This window comes from Cyanidioschyzon merolae, chromosome 7, assembly GCF_000091205.1.
Source record: "Cyanidioschyzon merolae strain 10D DNA, chromosome 7, complete genome".
NCBI lineage: Eukaryota > Rhodophyta > Bangiophyceae > Cyanidiales > Cyanidiaceae > Cyanidioschyzon > Cyanidioschyzon merolae.
Genome location: NC_010133.1, coordinates 327,685 through 350,851, shown reverse-complemented (window position 1 = coordinate 350,851; position 23,167 = coordinate 327,685). Strand labels below are relative to the sequence as shown.

Below are 23,167 nucleotides of genomic sequence, written 5' to 3'. Positions count from 1 at the left end.
TTAGAGTCCAGCGGAAAACTCAGCGCTTGTCTCAATAGCTGCTTCTTTCGACCTGGTTGGATGCTTTCCCTTCTTACTGGATTTCGCATCCAGCTGTACCATCGCCGGGCTCTGTACTTCCCAGTCCTCTGGGCCGTCACCAAATATACGATATTCGCGCTCTCGATAATGTTTCGGATCGAGTTTCCGATGTGTGCCTGCATCGTTGTACACAGACTGAACGGCCAAGGTCGGTCCCTTGACTCCAACAGCATCCGCAAGCTCGCGGTTGTAGGCCCACTGGCGATCACCGAGTCGATGAAAATGTTTTGCCTGTAACCCAAAGCTTTGCTGCACCTGTTTCTCTTCTAGAATCGCAGCCTGCATTGCGTTCATTTCCGGCAACTGGACGCGACCTTGGAAGACCGCAGCTACATAACGAGCCTGGAATTCAAACAATGGAAACGGTACCACCGCATATGGTATACCTATGAGCGGTAGCGTCCACCTGGACACTGGAATCAGATGGCGGTAGAGCGGCGTGACGACACGTCCCTGCAGCGTCACCGATATACCGCACGCTTCGGTCAGAAACGGAAACGAGTATCGATAGCCGGTGCAAAGCATGATCACGTCAATGTCGTGCAGAATGCTGCCGTCCGCGAGTTGCACGGTGCGTGGACCAATGACAGCGACAAGTCGCGGTACCTGGAGAACTCCGTACTGCTCCGTGGCGCTATCTGAGGGCATTTGCTTCACCGCTCGACACGAGAGATAGACAGGTTTTCTGGCATATTCAGCGATCTCTAGACTGATATCCACTCCGGAGGGACCAGCTCCTAAGCAGATTACCCGCAAATCGCGATACTTTTCTGCATCCCGATAGTAATGACTGTGCCGCACAACACCAGGACAAAATGTTCCGTCAGTGAGACCAGGAATGTACTCCGTGCCATCCGCAGGCTCTGAGTACGGCTCAGCAGGTATTTGTGGCACGCTGTAGTGCCCGTTGCAGACGCAAACAGCATCGAATGCTTGTGTGCATGCCTCCGGGCTTTTCGAGGACGAGAACGTCACCAGGTAGCGACTCCAAACGTCGTTCGAGACCGGCTGCACGCGCTGCACCCAGACACCGAAGCGTATGTGGCGCTCCAGGTTGTGTCGTCGAGCATAGTCTACCATATAGCGCTGAACATCGCGATGGCCTATGAATGAAGGCAAATGCTCTGGAAACGGAGCATCGGAAAACTGCATAACTTGCCTGGGCAAGTTCGTTCGCAGACCCGCGTAGATAGACGACTGCACCGGCGGCAGTGCAGCGAGCCTAGTCGTCTGTTCTGGCACCTGCCTGAAAACCTCCGAAGATGGCGTCTCTGTCGTCGTTGTCGACTCGAGTCTGCGGCTTGCGGCCCGTGCTAGGTCAGGCTCGTTCGCAACATCTTGGTAGTTCCAAGTGCCGCCGACGGTTTCGCTGCACTCGAATGCAGTCACGCGGAAACCCGCGTCACGAAAGATCCGTACTGCCACTAGTCCGGCAGCACCAGCGCCAATCACCGCAACAGACGCACCTGGGTTCAGAGGCATACGTTGCACTGGTCGCTGCACCAGGCTGCGTAACGCTTCGCCAAAACGCAGCAACCCTAGTGCGTGGCTTTCGCGAAGCTCTGGTTGCCAGCCCAACAAAACCCGATAGCAGGTGCGGCTCTAGCGGTCTGCGAACCAGTTTACGATGAAACGCAAACGGAGCAACTTAGGCTGCGACACTGAGCGGCCTGAGCACTCCGTCTGCACACGAACTGATTATTCAGTGGACGATACGTAGACAAAGAGTGCTGCAGCGGCAGCAATGCTGTCCAGCATCAGTGCTTACGACGCATTCGTCTTCGATGAAACTAGAAGGCTGAACTAGTCGCACTGTTTCTCGTATACAACGCTTTTCGAAAATTGTTTCGATGCACAGCCTTGTTATTCAAAGTGCTGGAATAAAGCCCTACGGATTCTTTGGTGCTTTTGGGAATCTCGCTCGGCTTGTCGGAATCGCTCTATGGACGCGTTGTCCCCGGCGTTCATGATATCAGCGAAATAAACATGATTCCGGACGTCCTCGAACAATGACTCGTTACATACCATAATCGTCCGCTTCTCGTGTGTGAGGCACGCTCAAATCACACATGCTTCGAGTCTTTGGTGTTTTCTCATTCACGGTAACTCGTGGACGTTCCGCTCCGCGCTGATAGATTCATAGAGAAAAGGAAACGATGCGACGTCAGTCCTTGACCGGTCCTCCGAAAAAAACCCATACCGAACCCTCACTGAGATTCTCACCTCAAATGAGCGATTCCGTTTGAAACACCAGTGCTCCATTCTTTGCAGCCACCGATGAAACCCCGATGCGGAACCAGCTGGAACCTTGTCAAAGGATGTGTTCCAAGAAGCTCCCGTCTCATGTGTTTGCATCGTCAAGTGTCTCGAGCTGGGACTGCAGGCTTCGCAGCGATCCCTTCCTCTGGAAAATGCGTCACTGGTTTGCATGGCAAGTGGGTAGACGGATCCGAATTTCGCGACTTGGTCTCCAACTTGGATATTCTTTTCGGTACTTGTTTCGTCACGTACACCATCACGGTCCACAAGTCGTATATCAAATGAGGCAGCGCAGACTGGCTCGTGCAGCGGGCAGGAAACTCGCCTAGAGGATCGCTCAGAAGAAGCGCGTGATCGTAGGAGAGTGCCTCGGTTTGCGAAGATGGAGGCGGAGACGGAGTCGGGTATCCAGATGAGCGTCCGATACACCTCACCTGGACACATGCCGAGCGATGAAGCAAGCCTGTACGAGTCACAGAGCGAATTTAGAAGACGGAGGCTCGGTGGACACACGGGAACACTTGACCACCATAGGGCTTGTCATCGCTCTGACATGCGCACCCGGTCTGTAAACCAAGCAGATGAAAATGGCACGGGAAGCATCACGGGCAACTTATGCCCGGGCATAGGAGTCGTCGAAAACCGCCGAAATCAGTGAGATCGAGATTTGAGCACTGCCATCCGCTTCCTTCGACAGCTGACATCAGAGCTGGGGTGAAACGAGAGACCATCGTATGGAAATCCGGAGATAAGAGAGAGGAAAAGGAAACAGTCGCGAAAACCGCTCCGCAAAGGCTGGTATTTTTGACAGTCGCAAGAGACTCAAACTATAGCATGCACACCCGAGTTCGCAAAGTTAACCGGTTTCATTAGCGTATCGTACGGTACAGGCGATACAAGTTGATCAAACTGCTGGCCTCCTAGGGAAGGACTTGCGCTTCGCCTGGCCGCGCATAGCCGGCCACAGCTACGCAGCTACGGGGACCTTCACCCAACGCGACGTCGTTAGGTCGACGCAGTTGCGTATCCTGCACGTCCCCTTGGACTACGAAGCGCTTACATCAGGCCGCAGAACGGCGGTTCAAGACGCAGCAAGAGCGCCGTTTGAAAAGCATGGACCATGTCGACACCTAGAGCGATCGCACGGCGTTTGCGGAGCCAGGCAAAGCCCGCACTGCGACTCTACTGCCAGGTGTGTGAACGACAGTTCCGCGACCAACGAGCGCTGGACACCCACCAGGCGGGTCGAGCACACCAGGAGCGCGTCATTGCTCTAGCTGGCAATGAAAGTGCCTGTCGTGCGCTTTTCTCGGAACGCTTTTTTTCCCAGTTCTTGCTGGCACTCGCTCAGCTCAGTCGGACGTCTCAGTTTCCAGACCGACGCGTGCAGGCAACGAAAGTGTATGACTACGTCACTCAGGACCCTAGACACGTGCGGCTTCACGCTACGCGCTGGCAAAGTCTCCGACGCTTCTTGCAGTGGCTCTTGGCCCATTGTCCAGACCGAGTAGTTTTCGTATCAGAAGGAGAAACGTCGCCGCATACCAGCGCAGTCGTTCGTCTGCAGCCGGAGCGTGTTTGGCTCGTCTCCATCCAAGACACCGTTCATGGCAACGTATCAAAGGCCCCCGGAATTCCGCTTTCGAATAAGAGCATCCTGGAGCTCCATGAGCGCCGTTTGGGTACCAACCTCCCTCAGGTCGCGAGGAGTAGCGTCACAGCTGCGGAAGCGCACGTCGCCCAGTCGGCAGTCTGCGAGTCGGAACGAGACATTGTCGACGTCCAGCGTCTTGTAATGGAATTCGATTCATGGAACCCGCCTCCTACCAGAGCGACGAGGCTTGCAGCCCAGCACATGCCTGCACAAGTGCTGCACTCCATGGACAAATCGTGGATACCGCGGTATCAGGCCGGTGACCTTGTCGTCATCCGGAACAAAGCGCTGGCGCAGGGCGCGCTCCACGAACGTCTGGGTGTTGTGCTGCAGCAGGCACCCGTGATGCACGGTTGCGTTGTTGACGTTGTAGTTTCCCTGCTTCCCGCTGAGCCGTTGCTCTACGTCTTGCGTATGGATCAGGACGAGCTCGAGCTGGCCGATGAAGCACGTCGGAGCGGTATCAATCCTTGGATAGACACGAGCCGCCTGCGAGTCTTTGCATAAATAGCCTTCCTGTAGCTGTTTTCAGTGCGAACGAGTACTGCTCGTGTGATGATACGTGCGCCGTTGTTGTTCCCGTTGTTGGCGTTAACGTTTACACCCAGGTGCCATGCGGTCGGGGCGAGGCGTCCCTGCGTCAAAGCTGGGTGCCCCGTTCATTGAAAACGGTTGAGTGCGTCATTCAGGGCCTCTTTGGCCCCAGATGGAAACCGTCTCACACAGGACTTGAGCATGTTGGTATCCATCCGGCTACAACGCGCGTTGTTTCGGTCATTCATGGTGCCGTGTGTTTTGCGAAGGGACGTCTTTCTCACGCAGGATTTGAGTATATCTGAATCCGTCTAGCTACAATGGGCATTGCTTTCATCATTTGATCCCGATTGCTTTGTCCGGTAATACTGGATTCGCAGTCGATCTCGCACTGGATGTAAAGTGTTCCCTGAAAAAAAGCGAGGCCGCTGCAGCCGGAACTAGACATCACGGGTGTGCGCGGTAGTGTAACCTCGCCAACGCTCTGAGAATCTTCTCCGATGCGACCGCCTCACAGTCACTTTGTGCCGATCTTTCATGCAGCGTCTTGGTGTGATGGAGGCGCCGAATCGTGATCCAGTCCAGGAGCAGCGCTGAGAGCGCCGCTTCCATGGACATGACCAAGTCAGCAAGATGAAGGCGATGACCTCACTCTAGCAGCGCTGGGTACCAACAAATGTATCCAGGGCCAGGCACTATGACGTTGACCAGCACAGGAATCGACGGGGAATACTTGCGCTTCTCGTACGGTTCCGAACTGCTCTCCGTGCTGTACATGGGAACACTTTACGCGCTGATGAAGCAAGCAGTCATCGCGAACAGCAATGGCATCCACACAGACCGGAGGCCCCGAATACATCCAAGAAAGCTTTCAAAGCCGCTCTTTTGTCCCGATGTCCTATACATGAGCATTTTTTTGAGTCGCGCGCAGTAAACAGAAAACTTCCAGCGGTAGAAATGCGTTTGATCGACGAACAAAGTTCCGTAAGCGGGGCATCTCTGCAGCGGGCAAAGCCGCTCAGCATGCACGAGCGAAGGCGCTGCGTTGCTGCTTCAAACACCGGTTCCCGCAACGCCTCGCTCCCGACACGACCTGCAGCCAACTAGCTGCCGTGCGCCCTATCGTGCTGGAGGGTTCCGTGTGCGCTCGCCGCGCTGGCGTCGTGCCGTCAACGGAAACCGCGCTACTGCAGTGCACGCGCAATATTTCCTTCGCGCTGCAATGGGCATGCTCTAGTACCAGCAGTAAAGAACTGCTGTCCGCTCGGTATGACGACGACGATGATGATGATGGTGATGCCGGGATCCACTCTTAACACCCGTGTTCGTTTCTGATGCTCGCGTGCGAGCTCCGCTCCATCCCATCACAAGCTGGGGCCGGACAAACCCGCAGACACTTTGGAAAACAGACGTACTGCGCCACTCACTGCGGATATACTCGTTTTCAGGAGAGACGAAGAGAGGGGCGCCTCATTCTAGAGATTTTTGGGCAATTCGCCGCACCCGCCGCTTGTAATCATTGTAGTCCATTGAGAATAGATGTGCAGCTTCGGGATTCGCGGGCGAGTTTGGGTTCGGATCCGTTAGCAAGCTCCGGATTGCGATCAGGATACTGGATACACTATATGCAGCCGACCAGTTCTCGCTGAGAAGAGACAAGCATACGTTGCCATCGTGGTACACGTTCGGATGGAACATCTCACATGTAAAGCGAACTCGTGGTGGTTTCTCAGGATACTGCTCTGGGAACGTCAGCTTCAGCGTAAGCACCGCATTTTCCCATTCACTGTCCTCGGGACCGATGATAGTTGCACCCCAGGTATACAAGTCTGAGCGTTCAACCAAGTGGTTAGTCTCGTGTTCAAAACCGAGTCGCGCATCTTCGTGAGCCAAGACGCTCGACGCACTCATTCTATCCAAAACTTACTATCTTCGCAGTACGGAGACGCGGAGCAGCCCTCCGGCGGGTCTTGCTGCATGTCGCGCAGGTCAGCTAGCAGTCGGAGTCGCGACGCTCGAGAAGTTGTCGCCACATGGTTCGCGCGTTCACTTGGGCCCGCACTAGGTGCAGACATGTGAACCACCGGCAAGTTCCACAGCACTCCCCCAGAACAACACTATTTACTCGCTTCCAGCGTGGCGTTACGAAAGATAACAGAAACGATACCCGTCACGTCCAGCGCTCCAAAGCGTCGTCGCCTCCGCAAACGGTGTCGATGGAGCCTGGGGCGAAGGCGCGCCGACCCCAACCCACGCGCTTGACGCCAGCTGCGGCTAGCGCTTACCGCCTTTTCAACCAGTGTTCGTAGCACTGAAACCGGAGATGAACGCGACGAACAAGTATATACAGCGCATGGTGTAGACGGATATGTGTGATATCGCTTTTGCGGCGATAGGCAACCAGGCGAACGAAAGTCTTTTGTCCTTTTTCGAACGCGGGCGCTACTTCTGGTGACAGTCGCATGCGAACACGCAGCGGGACACACGGCGCCTGCGGAACTCGTTAGAAAAGCGTTTCGGAAAACAGCGTGCATGCAGCTCGAAACCAGTTCGAGAAGAGCGTCGTGAGGTAAGCGGAGGCCCTGAGAGCGGTGCTGGACCTGACACCCGGTAGCAAGGCGCGATGCGTGGTATGGGACTGCCACAGGAAGTTCGTTTGGGCCACGGGGGAGCACCTTCAAGCAGCAGTCGCAGCGCCGAAACAAGTCTGTGTTTCCCGGCCAGAGAGCCCTGTTCTAACGGGCATATCATGTGTGGCGACCCGGAGGCGTGCTGCACGGCGGTATCCGCTAGTCTCGTGAGCAAAGTCACCAGGCGAGAGGTGCATCCGGGTTCGTCTGAATAAGACATACCAGAATAACGCCGACTTGTATCCGCTAGTATCGTGAGCAAAGTCACCAGGCGAGAGGTGCATCCGGGTTCGTCTGAATAAGACATACCAGAATAACGCCGACTTGTATCCGCTAGTATCGTGAGCAAAGTCACCAGGCGAGAGGTGCATCCGGGTTCGTCTGAATAAGACATACCAGAATAACGCCGACTTGTATCCGCTAGTATCGTGAGCAAAGTCACCAGGCGAGAGGTGCATCCGGGTTCGTCTGAATAAGACATACCAGAATAACGCCGACTTGTATCCGCTAGTATCGTGAGCAAAGTCACCAGGCGAGAGGTGCATCCGGGTTCGTCTGAATAAGACATGCCAGAATAACGCCGACTTGTATCCGCTAGTATCGTAAGCAAAGTCACCAGGCGAGAGGTGCATCCGGGTTCGTCTGAATAAGACATACCAGAATAACGCCGACTTGTATCCGCTAGTATCGTGAGCAAAGACACCAGGCGAGAGGTGCATCCGGGTTCGTCTGAATAAGACATACCAGAATAACGCCGACTTGTATCCGCTAGTATCGTAAGCAAAGTCACCAGGCGAGAGGTGCATCCGGGTTCGTCTGAATAAGACATGCCAGAATAACGCCGACTTGGATGTACTCGAGGATATGCTGCCGACGTGCTGCGTGATGCAACGCAAAACTGGACGGACTCTGATATGTCTTCGCTCTCGTTCGGGATCCGGAGCATTCGCCTGCGTTGAGATGGCGCCCTGGTGCCGGGTACGCGCCAGCACTCGTGCATCTGGGAACATGTCGTTCGATTCATCGAACTGATGCTGTACAGAATGCGGTCTCCAGCGCCGCAATGTCCCGACGCATGAACGCTGGCGCACGGCAGCATTCAGGTATAACGCGACACAAGCAACGGTAAAACGCGAGTATTGCCCAGGAGACGTTTTGTCGCAGATCCACGCTGTCGAGGATCTACTGTTTCCAGGTCGATCAAAGGCTCCGGTTGTGCGCATCAGAAACCAGAATGAAAACGAGCGCTCTTTCCAAAACATCGATCGCGTAGAATCGATGAGCACGCTGAATGATTGTCATGGACAAGTGCAAGCACCGTATTATGCTGCTTGACCCGATGCCGGTATGCAGGCACCGCAGAGCGATCCTATCCCCAGATGAGCATGCAGAGAGTTGGCGAATGCTGCGTTGTTGCGAGCGCCTATGCAAGCTCGGCATCTGGCGGCTCACTCGATCCCTCTAGAGCGTATCTCTGACGGATAGACCGTCCCAGCGTCAGTGAAATGGACAAGGGCCTGGAGGGATACAGCGGTCGTTTCCCGAACTGCCGACAGCAACTGCGGTTTCAGAGGGATTCTTAGAGTCAGGATCATCGATCGTGCACCGGAAAACAAAACGTATCTCGCGGCGGTGTACGTCGCAGGGTCAGGATCGATTGGTGCGCCCGTCGCGGAACCGCATTTGTTTCCTCGTTTACCCATTTGTCAGATGAAAAGGGAACTCGGAAGTGTTCGCTCTGCTCCTGCTGTTTGATTTTCTTCCAAATTTTTTACATAGACAGCCTCCATGTTCGTGGTGCAGCAATAGGGGCGTGCAGATCCATATGTTGTTTTAGGATTTATGATCTTGTTCTCTGCGTGACCCGTTCAACGCTTCTTCTGCTGGAATTCGTTATGACATCAGCATGAATAGGATTCGCGGCGCTGTCGCACACAGGTTCGTAAATTGACCAGTATTACGATCCAGTTTAAACTGTCAAGCCTCGATTTTTTTCGGTCATTTCGAGTAGCATGCTCAAATCACACATGCTTCAAGTTCTCGAACTTTCTGTACAAAGGCAACTCGAGGGCGCAGCGCTCTGTGCCTCTAGATTGACGATGAAAAAAGCGCCACGTTATCCATTGACGGCTAGGTCGTACCCTCGTACCGAAAATTCACTGAGATTCTCACCTGAAACAAGCGATTCCGTTTGAAACACAAATCCTCGGTTCTTAGTAGCCATCGAGAACGCGGCGATCGACAGCATCATGGTACTTGTCAAAGGGTGTGCTCAAGGAGGCTCCCGTTTCTCGTGTTTGCACGGAAAAATGTCCTGGACTCGAACTTGAACCACCGCAGCGATGCTTTCCAGTGGAGCATGCGTTACCGTTTTTTACCTAAAAAACGTCAGCGGATCGAAATCTATCGACTTGTTCTACAGCCAAGATTTTCTTTCCTGTAGTTGTTTCATCTAGGAGAATTTCGCATTCCACACATCCTTCATCGATTGGAACAGTGTTCGCAGGCGCGTTCAACGGACAGAGAGCGCTTTGCGGAGTTCGCCAACAGGAAGCCTGTGATCCCGGTGTATACCGTCGGGCGCGGAAACCGGAGACAGACATCGAGGGTAGCCTCCTGCGTTCGTCAAGTGCATGTGCTGAGAGGCGAAGCATGCATTCTCGTGCCACAGAGCGGCGCCCGTACGAGGAGCAGGAGGTTTAGCGGACATTCGAGAACGCCTGATCACTGCCAAGTTTGGCCGCCACAAAAGGCGCTCCGAGGCTGTGTAGAGAGAAGATGAAACTGGCCATCGAACCATGGATCGCAACGACCGCCGTTACTTGAAATGCGTCGACAACAGCGGCAAGCAGCGAAATCGGAACGTTTCCGCGGCTAAGAACGTCATTCGACTGCTGGCAACAGAGCCTGGATGGACAATAGAGACCGACGTAGTTTGAAGCCGGAAATATGAGAGAGGAAAAAGAAGCAATCTCAGAAAACGCATACGAACGCTGTTGTTCATGACACCAGGAAGCGACGCAAACTTGAGCGTGTATGCCCGACGATGCGAGCCTGTTGCACTTTTCGCTCACGTGACGAAAACTTGGATCGTTTCATTTGATATGGAGTTCCTCCGCGTGCGATGCGTATCGGCATCGAGGGAATCAATCATCAGCCCGCATTCTACCACCAATGCTTCCCGTGGGCCCTTGACCGTACCTTCCTCTGGGGATTTTGGTCTGTTCGGTCGATGCTGGTAAGCCTCATGGCAAGCGCGCTCGACGCTATTCGCGAGGACGCAGCCATGCGAGGATGACGCATCTATCACCATTGTTTCGCTGCGAGGATGCTCGCGGACGTCTCGCCGCTCGCCAGGATCATCGACCCAGAGGCACCTGTGCACGCCCCGAAAGCGCCCCGATGCAGTGCTGCAGTCACTGGATGCAGACCATCACATACATGACTGCATGTTCGGGCTTCACGGCTAACGCGACACAGTATCTGACATGGTTGCGCCACAGTTGCATCGATTCAGTGCCCGGACTCGGGGCGACTCGGATTGCTGTCGACGCTGATGAACGAGGAGAGATCATCGCCGGCATCTGAAGCCAATCCGGCACCGAGCAGCAGTGTGAACGATTCGCCTTGTCCGCAGAGAACGATCCTGTGTGGTGTGAGGTTGTTGCATCGAACTGCCTTTCTCGTGGGCATCGATGCTGCCGTGACTCACAGCAGCGACCTTCGTTGCCTGAAACGCGTGCAGCGTATCGCCAATGGACAGCGCATCGTTGCATTTGCTTCCGTGAGACCCAGAGCGTATATGTCTATACACCGACGCGTAGACGCCTCCGAGCCTTTTTCGACTGCTCGAGTGATATCGGCTTCGGCTGTTCCTTGTAAAACTCGACTTTGACTGGCTGCCCCACAAAGTTGGCTCTCGTCAGCTCTGCAGGTCCCGTCTTCAGAATCGCACTTCGTCTGATATTGATAGCGGCGTTAAAGTCAAGATTCATAAACTCCATACGTTTCTTGCCACCGCTTGTACTCACCAGTGCAAGTAGCCCTGGAACTTTCGCCCTCCATTCCATTTTGCTCTTCTGTCAGCTCTCCTTACTTTTCTATATCTTCACAGGGCTCCTCTGGCACTTTTCCATCTCGACCCGGTGAAGTGTATACCCCCGTTCATGGTCCGTATATGACGTTCGGAACTCATCTATCGGTATTATGACAAAACACTGTGCACACTCCTTGTACGCTGTGGTTTACGGAGCGGGTATGCTCCGTTTTTGATTCATCGAGCGCCCTGCTTCGTATGCTACTACGAGCGTTTGACTCTCGTCCTCCTCCAGGGCGCTCAACTCATTGAAAAAGTTGGCGAACGCATGTTGCTTCCCACAGTAGAGATTCATACGCTGACGAGCCAACCGGAGCTTTGCGTAATCTCTCCACAGCTCCTCCTAGTGAGCAGCATGAGTTTTCATGAATTCCTGAAAAGCTTCAGAGTCCGCTCGGCGGCCCGTCACCTGGCTGATCGCCTCCAGGTGCGCCTTCCCGGCTGCATTCTACGTCACACTTTTTTCCTCGCATGAATTATCCTAGACTCTCGGTAATATCTCGCTTTTGAGTGCTTTAAAAGACTCATGGCTTTCTGACGCAAGCCGCCAGCAATACCATCTTTCGCACCCCTGGGCACTGCGATGGTTATGATATACGTGTTCCCGGGGTCTGCGCCTGCCACGATGTCGTTCTTCTGGGGGTTATACGATCCAGGGCCCGCCTCCGTGTTTTCTTCGTGCCTCGCCGCGGGCGAAGCCGAAGGCACAATTGGACGATCCGCCTTCAACCGCCGATAATGTACACATATGGATACCCCATCGCTGTCGATCGTCACCGTGAATACCTTTTTCTTGCTCGTTTTGAGACGTTTGAAATCGAAGATATTCTTCCGATGAGTCTCACCGTTTTTCTCCCGTGAATTCCTTGTTATGAACATCGAATTTCGGACAGATCTCCTTGGAGCAGCGAAGGAATCTGGAATCGCTAGCCACAAAGCGCGACTTGCTTTTGCATTCCAGAACGAGGTTGAAGCGCCTCTTCAGAAGCGCAGCCTTCCGTTTCACCGACTTTTCACTTGCTTCCACATCCAGCTCCATCTCCGCCTTGCGTTCGAGCTCTCGGTTCAGGAACACGAAATAGCGCAGGATGAGGGGATAGCATCTCTTTTCATCTCTGATACCTTTGCTGCAGGATTGGCTAACGCCAACCCGTACGGTGCTCTCGAAGAGCCGCACGGAGCACAGAAGCTTCATTCATGCTCCCGGGTGATGCCTTCTTTTCGGCGAATTCGGTCTCCTCTTCATTGTCACTATCGTTCGTGATGCCATCGACGATAGCCCATATCCCTTTGCGAGAGAGGCCCGGTTACAGTGCAAAGACGGAGCGTATCATGATGCGGTCGAAGTTTACGATCATGGGGTTCCTCAGGATCCTGGGGTACTAGATCGCCCCGTAGGTGTGAATGTCCCCGTCATACTTGTATCGAGTACCGTTGAAGCGGAATTCGGTGTCATTTTCCTGTACGTCATGCGCTCGCTCATTTCTCTTCGAGGTTTCCCCCGTGCCAAGCATCAAGTGGCGGATGAAGGTCTCGTTAGAAAATTCCTCCGGAACCTCGACTCTTTCTATGCGCGTCACGCCGCGATACATCTCCCTCGTCATATGCATCAGTCCTAAACAGGAGATTTGAGCACTCCTGGAATATGATTCGACAGGGTTTCTGATGACCTCTTGCAACGGTTGCTTGTAGGGATCCTCGATACGGCTTGAAAGAAAAGCTTTCACGAACATCTCGTCGTAGTGTCGTTTTTCGTGCGGCGTCTGACGTCCGCCCTCCCTCGTTCCCGTTGATTCTTCGTCTTTTCCCGTTCCTATGGTGCCGGAAATGTTTTTTGTTCTCTGCGGCAGCCGCCGACACCAGGCCTGCAGGATCCTCCACTTCTACTTCCATAACTTTCCTTTCTTTCCTTTTGCAAAAGAGAACGCACTTTGAACGTTTTTGTTATACACAGCGAAAAAGCACTTGAATCCACAAATGTAAAGATTGAAACCCAATTGAGATACACAACTATACTTTGCGACGACTTTCATGCAAATCCACATTGCACCTTGCTGCAACACGATAATGATCAGGATTGCGCTTCTCTTCAACGATGAGAAGCAGGACATGTTCAATTCCTGCCAAATATAAAGGCGCACGTATCGAGCGCGCTATTCAGGGCAAAGAACAGAGACTCAAGATTCACCAGCAACGAGATAAAGATTTCCCGCCCCCACTACGAAGAACGCTAGGAGGGGGAAACGCTTTCCGTATCCTCGAAACTCTTCTTTCTAGGCAGAAAGTTCCGCGAGCCGGACGAGTCTATCGGGCTAGTGCACGATGCCCTCGCGAGTGGCGAGTCCTGTAGGGAAATGTCAGCAGCTCATCCGGAACGCAGTGTAATCTGGGACTGCCAGCGGACAGGCTGCGTCTGGGCATCGCCCTGGTCGGCGTGGTATCCGCCTCGTATGTCGCTTCGCGCTGTCGCAGGCAGCATGTGTGTCTGCGCAGCTTGCACGCTCCCAGCAGGCTAATGAATCCCGATTCCATGTTGAATGAATCATACCTCGAGCCGACGCCCTCTGTTCTATGGCAAAGCCGTTCCGTCTCCGTGCTGGATCCGTAACAGAGGCATATGCGATACGGCTGGTGCAGTAATGCAGGCACTCGGCACACGATAGAACGTACTAAACGTCCAGTACATCCGAATGCAAGTCTACGTCATGGAACTTGGTAGTGTTGCGCAGCCCTAAGGACGCTTTTCCGAAAGCCAATACGCATCCCGCAATCTGGGATGCATGGTCAAAGTAAACTTTTGATCGCCGAGAGAAAACGCAAAGCAAATCGCCCGTCAAAGGAGCGCGCTCCTGTAATCCGTTGGCAGGCGGACATGACAGTTGCGCACCAGCGTGAACTCTGTCGAGTGTGTGTCTGTGTTGAACTCTTCTCGTCTGTGCTTTGACGCGCTTGCGTGTATGTTCCTCATAGGGAATTTAGGATTATGCAGGTCAGGTTTAGCGAGGAACGCGGGATGTTTGTGTCGTTTGCGGATCGGTGGTGGGGTGTTCCACGGCCCAGTCGTGATGCGCTTGCTCGCCAACGGCGCCGGGCGCTGGCCTTCGCTGACGCTCGTCTGCAACGCAACGAACGATGCGAGCCGAGCGGTGCTTGCAGCAACTGCACACGGGCGTCCCTTGGATCCGCGTGTGGCGACCGAGCAGCGGCCTCCATTTGAGCGACTTGTTCGCTTCGTACAAGAGGTGTGCAATGGGAGTGCGGAGCACGCGATCACCAAAAACGCTCGCTTCTCCCGATCAATGAAACTGTACTTGGACGATAGTATGGCGGTCATTGTCATAGAACGCAAGCTGCCACTGAAAAGACCCGACGCAGAGCGACTTGTTGCACGGCATGCAGTGATGTGGCGACTCTGTACACAACTGGCGCTGCTGCTTCGACGCGGGCGACTGGACGCGGACGCTCAACAACACCTCGAACAGCACGGCTGGCACATCTTCCGCTATTCCGACGACGCAGATCAAATTGTTCCATTGACCAAAATTCTACCGATACCCGCAGACGTTTCGATATCGCCTCGCAGAAGCGCAGAGCAGGAGACACTGGCAGAGCATTTTGCGCGACTGCCTGATCAGCGTTTCCAGCTGGTCGCGCCCTACACACCTGCCGCTGATCAACCTGCAGCCATTCAGTGCCTCGTAGATCGTTTGCCCTCGAAACGATTCCAGGTCCTTAAAGGCGCTACGGGCACTGGCAAAACCTTCGTTATCGCAAATGTGATCGCGCAATACGGACGACCAACCCTGGTACTCGCACCGAACAAGACGCTCGCAGCACAACTGTATCGTGAGCTGAGGGGATTCTTCCCATCGAATGCAGTCGAGTTTTTCGTGAGCTATTATGATTTTTACCTGCCAGAGGCCTACAACAGTGCCACAGACACGTACATCGAAAAGTCGGCAAGCATCAATAAGGACATTGATCGTTATCGCCATGCTGCCACGCGCGCCCTGTTCGAGCGCCCCGATGTGATCATCGTCTCGTCAGTATCGTGCATCTACGGCCTCGGCATGCCGTCAACGTACCTTCGAGCAGCGACAAGCCTTAAACTCGGTGATGTCTGCAGTCTCGACGAGATCGTTTTACAACTGGAGGCCATGCTCTACGAACGCAGAGCCGATCCCCGCGATCCGGGTACGTTTCGGATCAGGGATACGGCGGTGGAGGTTTCGCTACCGTCGTGGGATGAGCGGGAGCTATTACTCCGCATCGATGTACAGGATCATCAAATTGTCGAACTCAGGTATGTGGATCGCGAAACGGGAGCGGATGTGGAATACAGCTCCCATGTGACCTTGTATCCCGCTCGGCACTTCGTGACGCCCAAGGAGGAGCGCGAGCGGGCGCTCCAGGCTATCGCCGCTGAACTACAAAGCCGCTGCAAACGGCTCCGCGAGCGAGGGCAGCACCACGCGGCCGAGCGTCTGGAGCGACGCACGACCCAGGACCTTGAGCTGTTGCGCGAACACGGCTACTGTTCGGGAATCGAGAACTATGCCATGCACCTCTCGGGCAGGGCACCAGATGTACCACCCGAGTGCCTACTGGACTACTTTCCCCCCGAATGGTTACTCATCATCGATGAGAGCCATGTTATGGTTCCGCAGATACGGGGTATGTACCATGGAGATCGCGCACGCAAGGAAAACCTGGTACGTTACGGTTTTCGTCTACCGAGCGCTCTGGAGAATCGACCGCTTCGTGAGTCAGAGTTCTGGACCAAGGTCCATCGCTGCGTGTTTGTTTCAGCTACACCGGGCCCATTCGAACTGTGTCTCGCCGACGGTGCCCTGGCGGAGTTGTTGATTCGCCCGACGCATGTGCTTGATCCGCGGATTCAGGTGCACCCTACCCGGGGCCAGATCGAACACCTAGCCGCTTCGCTTCGCCAAAGAGTACAGCGAGGAGAGAAAGCCCTGATTACCACCCTAACGAAGAGAATGGCTGAAGAACTCTGCCGTTACCTCCGCGAACAGCGCTTCAGGGTCAGCTACTTGCATTCCGAACTGAACGCTCTGGAGCGGGTAGAGGTGCTCTCAGCCCTTGGCACAGAAAGCTGTGACGTGATCGTCGGCGTGAACCTTCTTCGGGAAGGCCTTGACCTCCCTCAGGTCAGTCTGGTGGCCATTCTCGACGCGGACAAGGAAGGATTCCTCCGAAGCGAGACCGCACTCATTCAGACAATGGGGCGTGCGGCGCGCCACGTAGCCGGCACCGTGACGCTCTACGCGGATACGCTGACGGACTCGATGCAGCGAGCGATCTCAGAAACCGAAAGACGGCGAGCTATACAAGCAGCCTACAACGCGAAATATGGAATGGAGCCGCGTTCGATTCTTGCGAAGCATGAACCCTATCTGAAACGAGAGAAGACCAGTTCGAAAATGGGCCTCGGGGGCAGGTTACCGGCGGGTCTTGGCGCCTTGGACGATGAGCAGCTTCGTACGCACATGCATGAAGCTGCTGCACAGTTGGATTTTGAGCTCGCTGCAGTGATCAGGGACCTCTTGGAGAAGCGCGAGCTCTCAAGGCTCGAGGCTCGACTGCAAGCGCAACATCTGACCGAGGACTCGACGGCGAATGCTTCGCGGCATCGGCGCGGAGAGTCCGTCTGATCGCACCTGTGTGGGTGCCTGTTCTGGAGACACGAACAGGATTGAGGCTCCGAGTCAAGACCTCGATGATGATGGTGATGGTGGCTGCTTAACACGACTGCAGTGGCACTGGATGTTCTATGGTGCAAGATCACTTGTGCATTGAACCAGGTGAACCGCTAGGGGCATTTGCAATCGACCGATGGAAAGGGACTACGACTCTTTTCACCATCTGTGGTCAGATATTCGGCGTAGTCGCGCACGAGCCTTGTCGTCAGCGGCAGAGCCTCCATACAGCGTACCGGATTCGACTGGCACGGGCGATGCACTACTTCCCGCAACCCGACTGCGCCGCCATACCCCGGATCGGCCTGCACCAGCACCACAGGCCTGAACTGCAGAGCGTTGGAGCTGACGACGGACTCGGCGTCTGCGAAGCGAACCTAAGCATCCGGTTGTGCGTGAGGCATGTGGCTGGCGCGCGCGGGGTTGCGGCATTTGCTCATATTGGGTCGTGAAGCTCCACGGTTCTGACGTCGGCACCAGTACGTGCTCGTCGCTGCCCGCTGGAGACAGTACCCGGGAAAGCTGAGTACGTGCGGGTGCGGCCTCGCGACGAGCCTAGCATGCGAAACGTGACTCGAGGCGTTGCGCAGCTCTGTTTTCACGTCGGAGATTTTTCTCCTGGAGCATGTGGATACCTTCCGAGTCTGGAGCGTACCATCGGCACTGGTGCTTCTCTCGCTGAATATCGGTCGGTTGCGCTGAGATTCGCATCCGTGCGCAGCTCTGAGGTGAACGAGGACATCGTGCGCAGCACGAACATAGCAAGACGATTGAACGAGGCTACCTTTACTGAGCTGTTCGAGCGAACCTCTTCAGACGACGGCCTGAGGCTGTTCGGCACGAGCTCGAAGCGCGCCTTGAATGGTCTGGGAGACGGCCTCACCAATGGCGTTGAGATCATATCCACCTTCCAGGCAGAAGACTACGGGAGTAGATGGTTTGAGTCGATGAATCAGCTGAAAAGCCATTTCACTGTAATCTGATGGTTTCAGATGCAACCCAGCTAGTGGATCACTCGCCAGTGCATCGTAGCCAGCAGAGACGAGCACCAGGTCGAGGTCGCTAACCACATCCGATCGATCCGTACCGCTGCAGAGCCGGTTGAGCGCCTCGGCATACGCTTCCGCATAGCCGTTGTGCCAATCGGTCCCGGCAGGTAGCGGAAAATTCCAGATGTTATGTTTTGGACCGTGTTCGTTCGGATTCCCCCCAGTCATGGGGTACTGCGGGTGCTCGTGCAGTGAAACGAAGCGGATCCGTTCCTGCTGTCGAACGCAGTCCTCTGTTCCGTTCCCGTGATGCACATCGAAATCAAGAATACCGATTCTGGTTATTGGTCTGGAGAATTCACCCTTGTCGGAGCGTTTGAGAACCTCATGCGCGGCGATAGCGACGTTGCTCAGAAAACAAAAGCCCATGGCGGTTGCTCGGGTAGCATGGTGTCCTGGCGGACGCGAAACCACAAAAGCCAGGCGACTCGGGTCCTTCAGTGCCGCGTCGGTGGCTTCCAAAGCAGCCCGAGTAGCCATGAGGGCAACTTCAAGTGTATCGTCGCTCAAATATGTATCCATGTCGATGCGAGTAGCTCCGCGCACATGGACGAGGCGGTGGATCTCCGCTATATGGTCCAGAAAATGAACCGCAGCGGCCGCTCGGACAGCCCGCGCGAGAGCTGGATCCTCCGTCTCCTTTTCCAGAGCCTCGAGCCCGCTAGCCTCGACTATTTTCAGCAGTTTCGCGCAGTTCGCGGCAAACGGCTCCCGGAAACGCGGAACCTCGTGCCAGTGCAACGGTAACTGTGACTCGTGTAAAGCACGTTCAATGACGATTACCCGGTGAGGACACTCCGGGTGCTGGGGTTCATCGTCCAAGTCTTCACCATATGGCCAGTGCTTCCGAAACAGTGGTGAATGGTATATATCTGCGCCATGGACGGTGGCGGGAACCTCGCTGCGGAGGCGCAGTAGAGGTCGCGCCCAACCCACTCTACGCACCGAGAGGAATCGGGGCCGAAGTCGAACAGCTGGTTGCGTCGCTAGGTTCCGCACATGGTGCGCAGTTAAATAACGCAGACTTGTACGGTTCTCGATTCCAACTGACGGCACAAACTGGTTGTAGACGCTCATGCGGAGAAGTCGCACCGTTTCGTTGGGAAGGTACGATCTGAGCTCTGCTCCGATGGGGCCGGTCGCCGGTGACACGCCTCTGTCCGCAGGTGACTGAAAGATTCATGATTGTCGCATATGATACATATCATGTTTCGTCTACCAGGAATCTCGTTGTCGAGCGGCAGACGCCCGCGGCATGGAGAGCGCCCATTTCGCGAGGGCGCCTGCGCTGCTGCCTTCAGCCGGGAAATCGAGCGCCATGGCTCCTCTCGAGCTATGAAAACGTTTCGTCAGCCTCATGCCAGTCCTACCAACGGTAATGCAGGCTGGATCCAGGGCTATGGATTCTCCGAATGCCCAGCTCAGCCGGCGACGCCCGATGCGACACACCAACGATCACCGCTCGGACACGGAATCGCGTTCCTGTGCCTTGAAGCGCATCGGTTGGACGCGCACTTCATTCGGAGTTCGTGTATGACGTCTCGTCGGTTGGGATTTGACGGGTCTGCGCAGACATGCGTGCACCGGGCTCCTGACTGCACCCTGAAGGGCGCTGAGTATCAACGGGAACTCGCACACGCGGGGCGCTTCCGCGTTGGCACCAGCATGGGACGCTTTCGTCAAGCTGCCTACACATGCGTATATGAACGTGTAAAAGCAAATGGGTCCACTTGCCATGCTCGGATGTACGTACTCAGGTTTTGTTGTGTTCCTATGGTTATCAACTCCGGCTCTTGCAGACTTCTTCTTCAACTGCTTCCTTTTCCCATCAGTTCTTTCTGGTTCACTGCACGAAATTCTCTCCGTGCGCTTCACCTTCGTTGTCATGGGTCGAAGCGCATGGATAGCGTCTATAAGGTGCAGATTTTTCCGCTTTCGGCTGTTGTCGCTGAACTTGATGCACAGCCAAAAGACGCGATCTACATTTTGGGCACCGCTGCGAAGGTCGCACCGAAGGTATATGCGGAGATTATCGAAGCGGTGACACTGAACTGCGGTCAGGCGTCCCCAGGTGTGTCCACCATGCATCCTCTTCCGGGGGTTGCTCTGTTTCTCGTGTACGCTCGGTCCATCGCTCGGGATATGCCCTTGGCGGGTACATGAGGCTTCCCGGGATATCCTGCTCTGGGTTCGCGACCCATTCCATATCGTACGATCACGGGCGTCTTCTGGACGATCCCATGAGCGAACGCTTTATCCGCTGCGCACATCAGAGCCTGCTGTTCGATTCGACAGGGCATTTACGGAACGCAATGTCGTTATTTACGAAACAAGCACCGGAATGAAAATCCAGATTGGAGAACATGTCGGGACACCTCGATCCGTCTGGACGCCGTTCGCGCGCAAAGCGACGACGCATGCTCCACTGGAAGCAATCGTTGCAGTGATTCAAGTTCGAGTGCAAGACACATTCGCACGCAAAAAGAAGCAGCGGGAACCTCTGCGAGCATATTCCGTGAAATGTGTCGCGCTACCGCGGAACGTCGTTCGTCGATGACCGCAAAGAGAAGGGGATCTGTCTTTCGAAACCAACTGCTCATTCGACGCGACACGTACAATGAACTTTTTGGCCGCAGTTTTGAGAACAAAGCATGAAAGGACGCCTTCGTGTTGTTTGCGTGTCGATCCAGCGCCGCATATTGCAGCGCCCATGAGTCGCATGCAAACAGATCGCAACATTGAAGCATGCATGATTCACGCATGCTACTCGTGGGCAGCGTAGAGGTATCGGTGCTTATACGTATCCATTCGATCCATATATCGGATCGTTTATGCATTCCTGTCCAAGAGCGTAGCGAATCATCGTGTCGCTGACCAGATAGAGCATTCCAGCGGTGAGGCGTCGAACGAGCCACCTCGAACAGAAGACCGAGAACCCTTAACCCACGTCTGAATCCCTAGGCCTTTATCGCTGCACTCCAAATGTCGATGATGTCCGCCTAGAGCAAGTTCTGAAACAGAATCCACGTGCAGGTACCGAGCAAGCAGCAGCTCCGTGTTCTGTCATCATTAGACACGCGTATCGCATCTGCGGCGGGTGCAGCAAGGCATGCGCCGGCCCGCTGGCACCGACGACAGCGGCACGCGCGTAACGACGCGTGTGACATACTCCAGATGCTTCCTCGCACATGAACGTTGGTTGTTTACACAAGTGTGACTTGTGCGCAAGGTCTGTCAGGTTCCGTCCGCTTTCTAGTGCGTCCATCGCATGGGTTATGAGAGTGATCACAAGCACGATGCTTTGTATAGGGAAATAACCGCAAAAGGCGGTAACTTACAGCGGCGAGAGTACCACCGGGTGGTGAAACAGCTTGTCCAACAGGAGGTGCGCAACTGGATCGCCGACGACTGGCACCGTTCCTCTGAAAAGAGCAAGAGTCGAGACGCCGTCACAGCAAGCGTCCTCCTGACCAAGCCGAGAAAGCGCTTTCTTCGATTGGAAATTGCGCGAATTACCGGTTTGCCGAGTGGAGACGAGTCCGAGGCACAGCGTCGCTGGCTCGAACTTCACGAGCAAAGAATTTACCAGTACACACGCAACCTGCTTTACTATTCGAGAAATCAGGAGCGGCTAAAATCAAAAAGCAGGGCGGCAAAAGATGCAGCTCGGGAGCGACTGCGACGTGGTGCACTCAGCAGCACACTGGACACCCGCTCGAGCAACGAGCAGGTGCAGGCGCGAGCCACTGGTACGAGTCGGCGAGCGGTCGCGGGATCACCAAGCCAAAGCGTTTGCCCGCGAGTCGCGGTGTCGCCCTCGGACCAGGCTCATACGGTGGTGTCGGAAGCGCCGAGCCAAGCAACCTCCGAAAACGATTCAGGGACGCGAACAGTAGTGACTGCTCCAGCGCAGCGAGCTTGCCCGATGAAGAGATCCACATGTCCCTTGCCTTCATTATCGTTTGATCTTGAACGCGTGACACAAGAGCATCATGTTGACGGGGATTGGTCGCTAGCGAGAGAGCTCAATCAGGCGGATACGTGCATCGAGCCGAAATTCGAACCGCGGCCAGCACGGGTCGCTTGCGGTGCGTCATCGGCAATGGCTGGTTGGGCCTCGCCCTGGTCGACCAAGTTCAGTGGCAACCAGACGGGTGCAGATACGGAGACGCTGTGCGGCTGGCTTAGCGGATCACGCCCGGGCGTCGCAGCATCTGCGGCATTCGCCGATGAACAGACTAGTCCATGCTGGCGACAGGCGAGCCCTGAACATCTCACCCAGAATCCAGCGACGCAAGCCCCAACACTCGAGGTTCTCAAAGAAACTGAAGTATCTCTGGAATATGACCTGCACGTTGAGTCTGTAGAGGAAGCGTCAGGCTGGAGCTCTGCAGGCTGGACCCAATTTGTGCATGAATGGACTGGCAGTGTTCAGCCATCCGACGAGCCACCAAATTGGCAGCGTATCCAGACGGCATTCCGAAAGCGAGATCCGTCCGCGGAATCTCTACCAACTCAGCGGGAAGACTCGGAAACCAGTGCGCTGAGCGCAGACATGTCGGATCTGAACCTCGTATCAGCAACTGGACTCCGCCGCAGCGATTCACTTGAATCGGCCGTCGATGGCTACTTCAGTTCAACGGAGAGCGACCCTATAAGCACCGAAGCAGCATTGTTGAGCGACGGTAGCAGGCGCAGAGCACACATTTCATGCCGGACGCAAGCGCGACAACGCATGGAGGAGCTCGTCCGCCAAGGTAGACTTTCAGGCTCCGGTCGACCGCTGGTGCCGACCACCCCGCTCCGCGAAGGCGTGATTTAGCTCCTACCACTGGCAATAGAAACACATGATGCCGTTTGTGCACAGAATTTTCTTGTAAAGTATGTCGTGCGTCCCGGAAAAGTTGCGCGACCCAATGGGACCCGCCGACGCGGGTCTTGCCCCATGCTAACGGTGCCGTCGGCGCCGTCACTGGCCTCCACCGGTGCGACGCCTCCAACTCACGCTCCTATACAAGCAAGAGTGCGCAAGCACCCTGTTGATCAACGCTACAAGCACTCGGTATCCCTGCAACGCGTATCCCAACGTTTACAGAAACCCGAACCCATCTGAAACCTTCCGCCCCAAATATCTTGAACTCTAT

At 55.0% G+C, this 23,167-nt stretch overlaps 7 protein-coding genes and 1 non-coding gene across 8 annotated transcripts, besides 2 other annotated features; 5 read left to right on the top strand and 3 right to left on the bottom strand.

Moving 5' to 3' along the window:
• On the bottom strand, positions 1–1,563 carry CYME_CMG139C (similar to flavin-containing monooxygenase FMO-1; the record flags this gene model as incomplete). Its single annotated transcript, XM_005535876.1, has 1 exon — positions 1–1,563. One exon carries the CDS (start codon positions 1,561–1,563, stop codon positions 1–3), a length of 1,563 nt encoding a protein of 520 aa, XP_005535933.1.
• Positions 1,564–1,684: 121 nt separating this feature from the next.
• Positions 1,685–3,860: a sequence feature (possible transcribed region).
• CYME_CMG137C (hypothetical protein, conserved) lies at positions 3,461–4,501 on the top strand (the record flags this gene model as incomplete). Its single annotated transcript, XM_005535875.1, has 1 exon — positions 3,461–4,501. One exon carries the CDS (start codon positions 3,461–3,463, stop codon positions 4,499–4,501), a length of 1,041 nt encoding a protein of 346 aa, XP_005535932.1.
• A 1,497-nt stretch (positions 4,502–5,998) lies between these two features.
• CYME_CMG136C (probable ubiquitin-conjugating enzyme E2) lies at positions 5,999–6,439 on the bottom strand (the record flags this gene model as incomplete). Its single annotated transcript, XM_005535874.1, has 1 exon — positions 5,999–6,439. One exon carries the CDS (start codon positions 6,437–6,439, stop codon positions 5,999–6,001), a length of 441 nt encoding a protein of 146 aa, XP_005535931.1.
• Positions 6,440–6,794: 355 nt separating this feature from the next.
• On the top strand, positions 6,795–9,095 carry CYME_CMG135T. The gene has a single exon (XR_002461281.1). It is a non-coding gene; the product is annotated as a hypothetical transcript (transcript).
• Positions 9,096–11,043: 1,948 nt separating this feature from the next.
• Positions 11,044–14,053: a sequence feature (repetitive element).
• A 158-nt stretch (positions 14,054–14,211) lies between these two features.
• CYME_CMG133C (excinuclease ABC subunit B) lies at positions 14,212–16,929 on the top strand (the record flags this gene model as incomplete). The annotated part of the gene is made up of 1 exon (XM_005535873.1): positions 14,212–16,929. One exon carries the CDS (start codon positions 14,212–14,214, stop codon positions 16,927–16,929), a length of 2,718 nt encoding a protein of 905 aa, XP_005535930.1.
• An 857-nt stretch (positions 16,930–17,786) lies between these two features.
• On the bottom strand, positions 17,787–19,100 carry CYME_CMG132C (similar to acetylpolyamine aminohydolase; the record flags this gene model as incomplete). The annotated part of the gene is made up of 1 exon (XM_005535872.1): positions 17,787–19,100. One exon carries the CDS (start codon positions 19,098–19,100, stop codon positions 17,787–17,789), a length of 1,314 nt encoding a protein of 437 aa, XP_005535929.1.
• A 117-nt stretch (positions 19,101–19,217) lies between these two features.
• CYME_CMG131C (hypothetical protein) lies at positions 19,218–20,186 on the top strand (the record flags this gene model as incomplete). Its single annotated transcript, XM_005535871.1, has 1 exon — positions 19,218–20,186. One exon carries the CDS (start codon positions 19,218–19,220, stop codon positions 20,184–20,186), a length of 969 nt encoding a protein of 322 aa, XP_005535928.1.
• A 1,105-nt stretch (positions 20,187–21,291) lies between these two features.
• CYME_CMG130C (hypothetical protein) lies at positions 21,292–22,845 on the top strand (the record flags this gene model as incomplete). The annotated part of the gene is made up of 1 exon (XM_005535870.1): positions 21,292–22,845. One exon carries the CDS (start codon positions 21,292–21,294, stop codon positions 22,843–22,845), a length of 1,554 nt encoding a protein of 517 aa, XP_005535927.1.
• Between the last annotated feature and the right edge of the window lie 322 nt (positions 22,846–23,167).